The 11356-nt window shown below is 38.5% G+C and overlaps 1 protein-coding gene across 1 annotated transcript; it reads right to left on the reverse strand.

Annotated features, from left to right (window-relative positions):
* Window positions 1-1332: 1332 nt before the first annotated feature.
* PRPF38B (pre-mRNA processing factor 38B) lies at window positions 1333-9952 on the reverse strand. Its single transcript, XM_061410995.1, has 6 exons — window positions 9372-9952; window positions 6442-6510; window positions 6010-6161; window positions 5873-5933; window positions 3611-3834; window positions 1333-3363 (listed from the first exon to the last, which is right to left on the reverse strand). Exons 1-6 carry the CDS (start codon window positions 9645-9647, stop codon window positions 2514-2516), a joined length of 1632 nt encoding a protein of 543 aa, XP_061266979.1. The 5' UTR covers window positions 9648-9952; the 3' UTR covers window positions 1333-2513.
* Between the last annotated feature and the right edge of the window lie 1404 nt (window positions 9953-11356).

Here is an 11356-nt window from a genome sequence, read left to right on the forward strand (position 1 = left end):
AACCCTTTTTATTTTTCTAGACATAATCTGTAGGTTTCATTAGATTCCAAAAAAGAAGTCTATGACTCAGGTTAAGGACTACTGCCTTAGAGGAAACTAAACCCAACTAATAGATTATAAATCGGGAGGTATTAAAATGTAAATTTTGTATTAAAATCTTAAGACTAATAACATACTAGCTCATGTATTGGATTTAATTGCAAACTGAACATTAGAAAACAGATGCAAGATAATACATGGAAAAGTGAAATTTTAGTAAATTGAGAAAACTGCAGAGAGGCTGATTATACTGCTAATTATATTAAGCTCTATCAAAAGCTTTTTAATAAGTTTTCTCAAAAATTGCAAGAAACAATCCTGAGATGTCTTTCAGAGCCACTTGTTTTCAGTCTTTTAGAAAGCTATTCTCCGAATTAAGTCAGGCGTATGTCTGGCATTAATTAGTATTATTTACATGTTTTCCTATATATCAAAATGGTCAAAAGCAAAATGACAGGAAACTAAATGCAGTGATATTTTCACTTCTATTTGAAATAAATTCTTTCCATGTTTTACCAAAATACACCACCAAATTAACTATATTCAAAAGAGTAGCACCATCCATTTAGGTATGCTAAATATTTGTTAAATCTACTGGCTTTCATCATTCAGGAAGTTTTCTAATTTCTACCTATCTAGTGTTCATTCACTTGATACTCAGCTTAAAAGATCATTGAATATTCTACTCTTAAGAGTATTTTCTTAGAATTCCTTCATTTAATGAGGTTTTTCTCAAGTTAAATAAGTACAAATGTTAAGCCCACATATGAAGAACTCTGCCAAATGTACTTTGTCCCATTTAATGGTTTTTTGCAAGGTGGCATCTGAGTGCCATCTCACTGGCCAATATGAATAGTGAGAGAAAACAAATGTTAATATGGTCAGTTAATACTGTTAGAAGACTCCCTTATAGTCCTGTCAATGGCTGATCTTTGGGCCTCTGTTATAAGAATTGGAAGAGTTATTTTTAAAAGCTCTTTCAAGTCCAAATTTTAAATGATTCTAATATATAACCTAATTGCAAAGTCCTGCAATAAGGACCTCTGATGTGAAACTAATTATTCAAACCAAAAACAACCTATTGATGCAAGTAACACCCAAGGATAAAGGGAACTGTTATTAAGAACTCTAGTAAATATTGCTGGCCATCATGTATGTCTAATTTCATCTACACATTTAAAATTCACTTATCATTTGGGCACTAAGATATCCTTCTGCTCAAAGTGTGACTCTACTAACATTGTATCTATTTCCACAATAAAGTTAACAAAAGGGGGAAGCCAACACCCAGGATAAAGGATTTAATCCAGTAATTTATTCCACACTCATGATCGTTCTTTGTAATCAGAATACAAGTCATAAGAACAATCTATCAAATAATTTGCTGATAATCTTAAATAATGCAGCAAAGCATTACTTTTAATACTTCTCTCTTCTAGATTAAGTTTAAAAACTCAAACAGCAATCTTCATTTTCAATAAAAAAAGTTTTGAATTTAAAAAAAGGACACTATATCAAGCTGTTTCATAATTTAAGTATTTTCCATTTATAAAAACACTTTGGAAGCTTGAGGCTTATACCCATTTCTCTACTCACCTGCCCCACCCTCTCCCAATCTCACGTTAGTATAGGGTTGCTGTAAGAATGCTAGGCTTTAGACATTAATCTCTCCTTTAATATAGTACTTTAAAATCTGAAAAATTCAAGAAAAAGATTACATGTCATGTATTTTTTTCAAATAAAAAAGGAAAACTAAGTGAATCAATTTTAGGCATACTAACAGTGTCCCTTTGAGGTAGAATGCTAAAAGGACTTTTGATCAAATCACAGCCTAATTGAAGCCTCTGCATCAGAAACTAACTTCTCATAAATTCTCTCTAAAGTTAACTGTAGAGACTATTAGGTTTAACATATTAACAAGAGCCTTCCAAGACAATATACAGTGGGCAAGAATGTTAATCCTAAAACTGCTGCCTTCATGTACACTGAAAGCATGTTAATTCTCCTATAATAGACATCCTAGATCCATTTTCAAAGTCTTTAGCATTCTATTACGAAAAGCACAGCCATGCTAACTTCAGTACACAAACCATAATCCCACACCTACAAAACAAAAATAGAATTAGTGGCAGTTTATTGCCTTATACAAATTTAACCAACATGGCAACCATGCCAAAGGAATTAAAACATTTTCAGGACATATGTACAGACTGTACATCTCAAAAACAGTTAAACAATAAAATGCAAGAACAATCTGTGCATCATGTATCAAACTCAACAATTGGGTGAAGACATCAATGCAATAAATGGGATTACAAAGGCACTTCCCTACACAAAGAGGAAATGAAAATGCAGCCTACAGGGAGCTTGAAGAGTGCGTAACTACTGCACAATCTCAACTTGGGAGGAAAAAAAAAGCAGATTTAATCCAACGTTTATAGGATTCAATGTGATCCACTTTTACAAAAAAACTGTCACACAGTCTCCTCTTTGTCTTTATGTTGTTTTTCTTGGCTCTCTGTTTCTATGCTTTGGCTCCTTCGGCGATCACGTTTGTCAGACTGGTCCTTGCTATCACTGTGATCTCGTTTGTGGGAACGTTCTTTGCTTCCGCTACGCTTCCTGGATTTTTCTTTGCTGGGGCTATGTTCTCGTTTTCTTTTTTCAACACTGTCAGTTCTTCCTTGACTGCCACTTCTACTTCGTTTGTTTGATTTTTCTTTACTGTCATTTTTATGTTTACTTGATTTCTCTTTGCTCCTGCTTCTACTTCGTTTCCCTGCGTTTCTACTTCTACTCCTACTTCTATGTTTCCTTTCTCTGCTCCTACTTCTACTATGTTTTCTCTCTTTCTTGGAATCTTTTTTGTCATCTCTATGTCGCCTATCATCTTTGTCTTCTTTATGTTTCTTTTCTTCTACCTCACCCCTACTTCTCCGCTCCTTGGACCGTTCTCGTGATCGCTCCTTTTCTCGGTCATTACCTCTTTCCTTATCATAGTCACGGTCTCGTCTTCTACCTCTCTCGTTTTCTTTCTCTCTTTCTCGATCCCTGTCCCTTCTATCCCCTTTCCTATCACGACTTCGACTACGGCTTCTATGTCTTTCCCTACTCCTGCTATGTCTGCGTTCTAGTCCCCGATCAATGCTCCGGGATCTTCGCCTTTCTTTCTCCCTTTCTTTGGCTTCACGCTCTAGTCGCTGGCGTTCTTTCTCTCTTTCTAATTCTCGGTCAAAACTAGAAGACCCATGGCCTTCTCGATGATGGCTTCTACTTCTGGATCTTCTTGGGGACCTTCGTGGACTCAGTGATCTCCTTGGAGACCTAATATTCAGGAAAAAGGAGGAAGGGGAGAAAAAAATTGAATAAAACATAAGTGTTACCCACCAAGAATAATTTAAGCAAAATATCTGCCTGTTCTCATTTACAGATGCATAATTTGTTGAACATGCCCTTAAGGGTAGAAAATGGGGAAAAGATGACAAATTATACCTAAGAATGTGATACTAATTTCCAAGAACTTTTGCGTAAAGCACGTTTTAAAGCTACAGTAGCTCAAGGGTTACATTACCTTGAGCGTCTGCGCTCAGCATGTCTGTCTATTTCCTCAGTGCCTTCCTTTCCGTCCTTCTTGATTTTCCTTGGCCTGGTTTTAATCTGTTGATCAATATTTTTCTGAACTGGAACTGGAATTCTCGGAAACAAAGTAGAAAACCACTCCAGTTTTGTGAGAAAAGATCGCAGCATTTCACCAATGGTCATTACGCAGCCTCCACCAGCCTTCACATCTAGGTCCTACAGAAACACAAAAGATATCCTGGCCGTCAAAAAATTTATCTCAATAAATACAAGAATACTATAAAAAATATAACCATCTTTGGAATCTCAAATACAAAAAAATTCTAACAGAAAAATTTCAATTTGTGTACCTTTCTAATCTGGTAATGAATGATACACAGAAATATCTGGGCTCAGTGTGTGCATGCAGGTGAGAACAAACCCTGCAACCTCATGGACAGAAAGAGAAGTGACCTCTCTCAGTTAAAAAAGAATATGAAACACCCCCTTACATTACTAGACTATTTGGAACAATCAAATTTACATTCCACATACCTACTAACTATACATTTTATTTCTGTGGACACGTTTGCATACATTGTTCCTAGCGGTGTAACCTAGCTACATATGAACTACTTTAAACAGTTCCTGTCTAAAGATTATCTTTTAACAGCTCTAATATAAAATGAAGCCCTAATAAAACTGGAAGCAATAGCAAACCAACTGCCATGAAGCAGTGAGGTTTCTAATTTAGAGTTATGTAGAAAATAAATAAATAAACAAATAATTGGAAACGCATAATCCATGATGACCATTGTCTCTGAAAAGGGTCATTACCGCATGAAGGCCTTCTTGCTATGCCCTCTCACAGCTCAGGACATGTTAGTCAGCTATTGTCAGTCCCAAACCTATAGTGCAAGCACACAAGGAAAGTGAGATTTGTTATCTAAACAGGAAAACAAGAGCTAAAGGTAAAACTGCTTGCACTCACACACATTTAAGTGTTCAGATATACAGTATTTCCAAATATAATCGCTGCAGATATCTAAGGAAGAAAACAATAAGTTAGCTTAAATAGAAAGCCTCAGGTTTGTAAATACAATAAAAAACAGATTAAACAGAAGCATTCAGAAACAAACCTAATACCAATTATGAAGCGGGACATGCTTTTTAAATATAGAAAGGAGAAGCGCCCTAGCCTGAAAAATCTTATCTAAAAAGAAAAAACTTTAAAGATCGTGACTTATCATCTAACACACTTTTGGCCTCTTCCGAGATAATAAACAGACTGTAAATTGCCTGTTTACCAAAAAAAAATGTGCAGAGAAAAATTCTCCATGTCTATATGAGTGAGATTTTTTTAGTTGTGCGTGTAGTAATAAAAACACACCAGAAAGATTTCCATTAGGACTATCCTTTAATACAACCAATTCTTTGGATACACTTTAAATAGGACTACTAAAACACCACTCAGTTTACTTTATGAACCTTAAAACAAAGTGTAATGGTGGGGATAGATATATGGACACTGATCATTATCAAGGTCTTTTTGTGATTTTGGACTTTAATACATGTATGATTTAAATCTGACACAGTAATGTCTTCTGAAGTACTTTCTGAACAAATGTAACAAGTTCAAACTTAAGCTTGAATGCTAAGTTTTACATTAAAAAAAAAAATTCTGAACTACTAAAGAGAGGTTTCTTTCTGTAAACACATATAGTATAGTAAGAGTTAGAAAGCTGGGACTGAAATAGTCTGATCATGTTGAACAAGTTATCTAAACCCTCACCCTATTTAAATTCCACGTAGCTCTAAAATTCTGCACTTCTATGCAAATGGAAATATTACTATTTGGAGGAAGTTATAGGGTAAAAAACCGAAAAGTCCCAGAATATACATGTAAAAAAAAGCAATAATTACTATTTCTATGTGCATGTCTTACCACCTCAATCTTGAACATGGCCAACTAAAAAGTCACTATCAACTGTACAAGTCAAGATCAATACACAGAACACAACTAGGAAGAGAAAACTTTCAATAGTTAGCAAAATAAATCTAAACAATTTAAAAATGTGAAAACAAGACTTAAAAAATTTAACCTAAGACATATAAAATCCACCCTAATTTTAGTAACAGGACATTAATTCCAAAAGTATGTGAGTGAAATAAGTTTAGGTACAGAAAATTCTGGAAGATGTTAAATCATCAATATATAAAAAATATTAAAAAAGAATAATCAGAAGAAAATTAATTATTACCCTTGTTGACATACCTCTTCATCATCAAGGAAGGATTCAAACCAGTCCCACAGATCTGTAGGGGGCTGTGTGTACCTAGAATCACAAAAGACTGATTAAGCCTAAGTCAATTAAAATAAGATATTGAAAATGTAGAGAAACGTATGCTCACCTTATATACATAAATCCAAGGGCTCTAATATATGGAGAGTCTGTGTGTGTTATAAGACCCATCACTTGCTTGCGAGTTAATTTCAGAGTAAATAATTTGTATAACAGGCAAAAAGCTGTAGAAACAATTCCTCCTGTTCCAACACCTCGAACCTTTAAGGGAAAGAATTAAGAAAGTGGTAAAGTAATTAACAGAGATACTTAATACCAATTGATTAATCCTGTTAGGTATTAATACAAGATATAATCCAGAACTGAGAACAGACCATTAAAAAAAAAAAAAAGCTTTTCTAACCCCAAGGAACACTTGAATTTAGATTTTTAAAAAACATTAATTGTAACTTGGTATGTAATTGACAAACTTTTAGTTTTCCAAATATAAACTTAGTTATTAGACACAGAAAAACTGAAAAATGCACGTACTTCTACTTACCCCTCCGCACATCCCTGTTTGACCAGCTGTTTTCCTGCTTCCTTTCTCCCATGGTTCAACATGCGTGACCTGAAAATAGAAAAGAGAAACACAACAAACATTCATGCTTTGAATTTTTAAAAAATGATTCAAGTAAACCCCAATCCATAACAGAGCAGCTCTTCCAAAAGTGTGGAAGTTGGGCATTTTGACATGATGTATATGTTTTGTTTACATACATTTTAAAGTATGTAAACCATTTCTGAAAACTGCTTAGATATTTATTTTAAATAGCACCAATAAAGCAACCTAGGGTTTAACAAAACCTCAACAACTTTACACAGCAGAAATCCCATTAAACTAGCTTTGTAGGAAGCAGATACAGGTGGAGATATGAAATTTCTAGTCTTACACACTTAAAAATTGATATTCAATTTTATATTATGAATTACTTAAAAAAATAAAAATCCTCATTTTAAAATGGATTGAAGCCCCAACTTATAGCAGAAAGTATTAACAAAGTTTAAGTATTAAAAAAAAAAAACAACTTTAAAATACCCTTAATATTTCAATTTCGTGGTGATTTAAAATTCCACATTATAAAATAAAGAAAAAACTTGAAAGAATTTAAAAAATACAAAAAAGAAAAAATGAAGTATGCTAAAGTAGTAACAAATTACTTCTGAAGCAAAATCATGAAACTTTATATTTACACATTTTTTTAAAACCATGATAAAGCATTATGTTCATTTTTGACTAAAGATGAAATTACAAAGGCCATACCTACACACAGATTATTCTAGTTACTGTATATTTTCAGCCTGATTATGTGAACCAATTCAATTTTCCCCCAAAATATAAACTGGGTCAGAAACAGTAAGTATAACTTGCATTGTCAAGTATATTCAAAGATACAGATCTTTGCTAAAGTGGGGCACCCTATAAAAACAATATATTTCACCTAAAAACAGCAAAGAAAGATTAGCTGTACAACAGATATAACAAAGGTGTTTTGGAAAAATAAGATCCATATTAGTTTCTTAACTTGAAACAAAACCAAATGGTTTTGAAATCCTGTTCTTTTACTACATATTTCTAAAATTTTACTTCCACCCATCCATTATTACATGAAACAGTCCTTGTCAGTGACTCAGACAGAAAAGCATGCATTTAAATGTAAACATTACACTATTTTGCTCAGTGGACTAAGCTGCACTGCTTTAGAGTTTTATTTCCTTCCCCCCACCTTGCTGTGAAGAGATGTTTCAATTCCTTAAAGGCTAACCAAAGGGGTAGATGCCATACAAAATCGACTTACAAAATAGGAAGCCTATATATTTCAATGATTATTTCATCTGGATAACAAAACCCAAGCCTTCAATTTTATAATTAAATTTAAATAATTTGTAGTAGAATCTTGAGTGTTTCAAGACACAGTATGTAAAATTTGAAAACAAGCTTTTCCCTCAATTCTATTAACATTTGCCTAGGTTATTAAACAGAACCTGCCACAAAAAGCAGGAACCCGACCTCAACTGAATAAGGGTTAAATATTCACCACATTGTATCCACACTGAAAAAGGCCTTACCTTAAAAAAAAAAAAAATCTAGTTCACAATATTACAATTACTTACAATACTTTATTAAGAGTACACCGAAATTTCAGTTTACTTTATATACCCAAAGTTGAACTATATTCTCAAAATAAGATCTCTTATCAAAACCAACTAGAATCTAAAAATCCTTTAATAAGCTATTCACTTATTAGGGGAAAAGGTGGAAAAAAACGTAACCTGAAGGCGAATAAGGAAAATTTCCTCTCTTAAGACCTCTACAGATATGTTCAGATCAGGGAAGATACTTAATGTGGTCTGTCAAGTGGTTTTTAGGAGTTAATACAGACAAAACGTGTTGTATTATGTCAGATGTCTTAGTTTAAGTATTTAAAGACCTTTAAGATTTACTGATATTCTTTAATAGTATAAGTTTACCTTAGGAGGCCTGGAAGATAATTTTTAAAAACTACGTAATTTTTAGGTAAATGGAGAAAGCCTACCAAAATCGTGAGGAAAAGACCAAAACCAATGGTCAAAAAAAAAAAAAAAAAAAAAATCTAAGTAGCCGTTCATGTAACCCGGGAAATGCATTTATGGCGATTGAGCATGATTAATAATGCATACCTCTACCTGCGACCCTGGGCTGCTCCGAGCCTCGCTGCAAGACTGAGTCAATCCTGCTAACGAAACAAGAACTGAGACAAGAGTGCAGTGAGGAGGCGCCAGGTGAGCTCCCCAGCACAGCCAAGCCAGCACCGACCCTGCCGCAGAAGCCCAGGGCCCAGATAATTCTAAATAAGCCCAACGCACAGGTGACTGTAACCACTCACTTCTGACCTCCTGCTGCTAAAATTTCCAGGCCTTCGGTACATCTTTTCCACTTGCACCTCTCCACCCTCGACCCTCCCACCCACCCGACACACACACTGACCATTTCCCTGTCCGGATAGTGAATACCAACAACACGAGGCCAACATTGAAGTCAATACATGAACTGGCCCGGGGTAAGCGGGAGAAGCACCAACAAGTTGGCGCTAAGCAGATCCACGTCAAAAGAAAGAAATTTAAACTGTAAACTGGAGAGGCTTCAGTTACTCGTTTCTCCTCTCCCCCAGTCCTCCCGTCCCAACTCCCCCAGGGGCGGGCAGGAGGTTGGGGGAAGAGAAAGATCAATGGCGGCGGGCTCTCCCGGCCCTAAAAATCTGAAAAGGAAATGAGAGGGCGGCCCCGGTTTGACCCCTCCCTGGCAAACTACAAGCCACAGCTCCCCCTCCGTTCAACCTTTCCTCATCTACAGATCATCAGACCTCGAGGGCCGCCTCCGCCCGTTTCCTCCATACCCCTTCCTCGGAACTTAACATCCCCCCCACCCCGCCAAGTCTAGACGCTTCGTACCTTAAAGTAGATCTCGTCCACCACCTCGTGGTAGGTCTTGAGCTCGTACAGCTGCACTTTAAAGTAAGGCGACGACAGGATATTGGTCAAGATCATGGGGTTGAGGTTCATAGTCTTTTCGTTGCCCCAAAGCGGCAGCACATTGCCCTGCTTGCCCGAGACTGCCGGCTTGGTGGTGCCGCCGCTGCCGCACTGCTGCTGCTGCTGGGCTGCGGCCGCTGCCGCCTGGTGCTGCGGCTGCGAGTTGCCTGTCAGCGCGGGGCTGTTGTTAGCCATGTTGCGGCGGAAGGAAAGAGGGAGAAGGGAGGGGGAGGCGGCCAAGCTCGATCTCGCTCTTCGGGACAACGGTCCGGGACCCTACTCCATGGAACGCCGTCGAAGAGGGGGCCGCCTCGCTGTCCCCCAGCTGGGTGAGGGAGGGCAACCGGGACGTAAGAGACGGACCCCTGGTCGAGAGCAGACGCCGAATCGCGGGCCTCGAGAACTCCAAGCAGACACCGAGCCGGCGGCCTGGGAGCGCGCTCTCTTCCGCCAACTGCCCCTGGGAGCAAGATGGCGGCCCCGGCGGATGTGACGCAACACGCCCCAGAATTCCAAGCTTAGCCGACGGCCAGTCAGAGACGCCCAGGTGGGCTCGAGATTCCTCTTCCTAGTTCCGCGAGTTCCGCGCGCACTGCTGTCGCGGCGCTGGCCTCCATTGCCCAGCTCTTAGGAGACTAACACTGGGGATTTGGCTGCCAGGGGAGGGGGTTGTCGGTCTGGTCTGTATGTTGGACTGCGGCCCGGGTTTCTCCTTTCGGAAGCTGAGCGGGAAGGCGTTCGGAGGGCTGTGTGCTTGCAAATTCGTGACTCGTGATTCCTGTGCAGTCTCTTGGGTTCACAGTTTTCGTATTCTCTGATAGGACCGCATTCATTCATGTGATACCGATGCAAAGTCGTCCGCCAGGCTGTAGTGTCTGACCAGAGGTCTTATTATTGGAGCCTAAATTTATTCAACAATAAGGTCGAGATAACATTTTACTGGACTGTTTAAAAAAGAAAAAAAGGCATTTTAGCATTAAAAGAGCTGCTGTACCTGTAGCGCCGTTTTGTTACGTGACTTCTATTTGAGTACTTCCATTCTGCCGATGCACTCTGACTGGGGGAGGAAGAGGTGGAAGAAGCTGGTGGGTGTGAAAATGAGTCAGAATCGGTCTCACTTTTCAAAAGCTACTGTTAACCTAGAGAAGATTTATGGTGTTTGGGAGCTAAGAGAAGGCTAAAAAAGGCAGTAAAGTTTGTGCGAGTATTTATGGACTGGGCAGTTTTATAAACGGAAAGTAGCCTGAGTATCCATAGAAGCAAGGAAGATCAAGCTCAGTAGGGGGTAGTCTGGCCGACCGAGGCCAGGAAATACACTTATGGGGGAGTAACGACTGGATAGGAATTGGACCACCTAAGTGCCTGGACGGAGAAGGCAATGGCACCCCACTCCAGTACTCTTGCCTGGAAAATCCCATGGACGGAGGAGCCTGGTGGGCTGCAGTCCATGGGGTCGCTGGGAGTCGGATACGACTGAGCGACTTCACTTTCACGCGTTGGAGAAGGAAATGGCAACCCACTCCAGTGTTCTTGCCTGGAGAATCCCAGGGACGGGGGAGCCTGATGGGCTGCCGTCTATGGGGTCGCACAGAGTCGGACACGAAAGCGACTTAGCAGCAGCAAGTGCCTGGAATGCCAAGATGAAACATTAGTAATTTAATGGCATTTAAACCCAAGAGTTACAGCTATGACTTCAAAGTCACCTTCGATGCTAATATGCCAAATAATCTCTGGTTCCAATTCATTCTTCACAGTGTTGCCAGAGTCATCCTTCGAAAAGTGCCGCACTCCTTACTCAAAACCTTGGATGCTCTCAGCGTTATCCTAATTGCCAAGGACATTTTCCATTCTCCATCCTATTTGGTTTCTCATTGTGACACTTTAATCATTTAGTCTTGCCTAGA

Source organism: Bos javanicus, chromosome 3 (assembly GCF_032452875.1).
Source record: "Bos javanicus breed banteng chromosome 3, ARS-OSU_banteng_1.0, whole genome shotgun sequence".
NCBI classification, from domain to species: domain Eukaryota; kingdom Metazoa; phylum Chordata; class Mammalia; order Artiodactyla; family Bovidae; genus Bos; species Bos javanicus.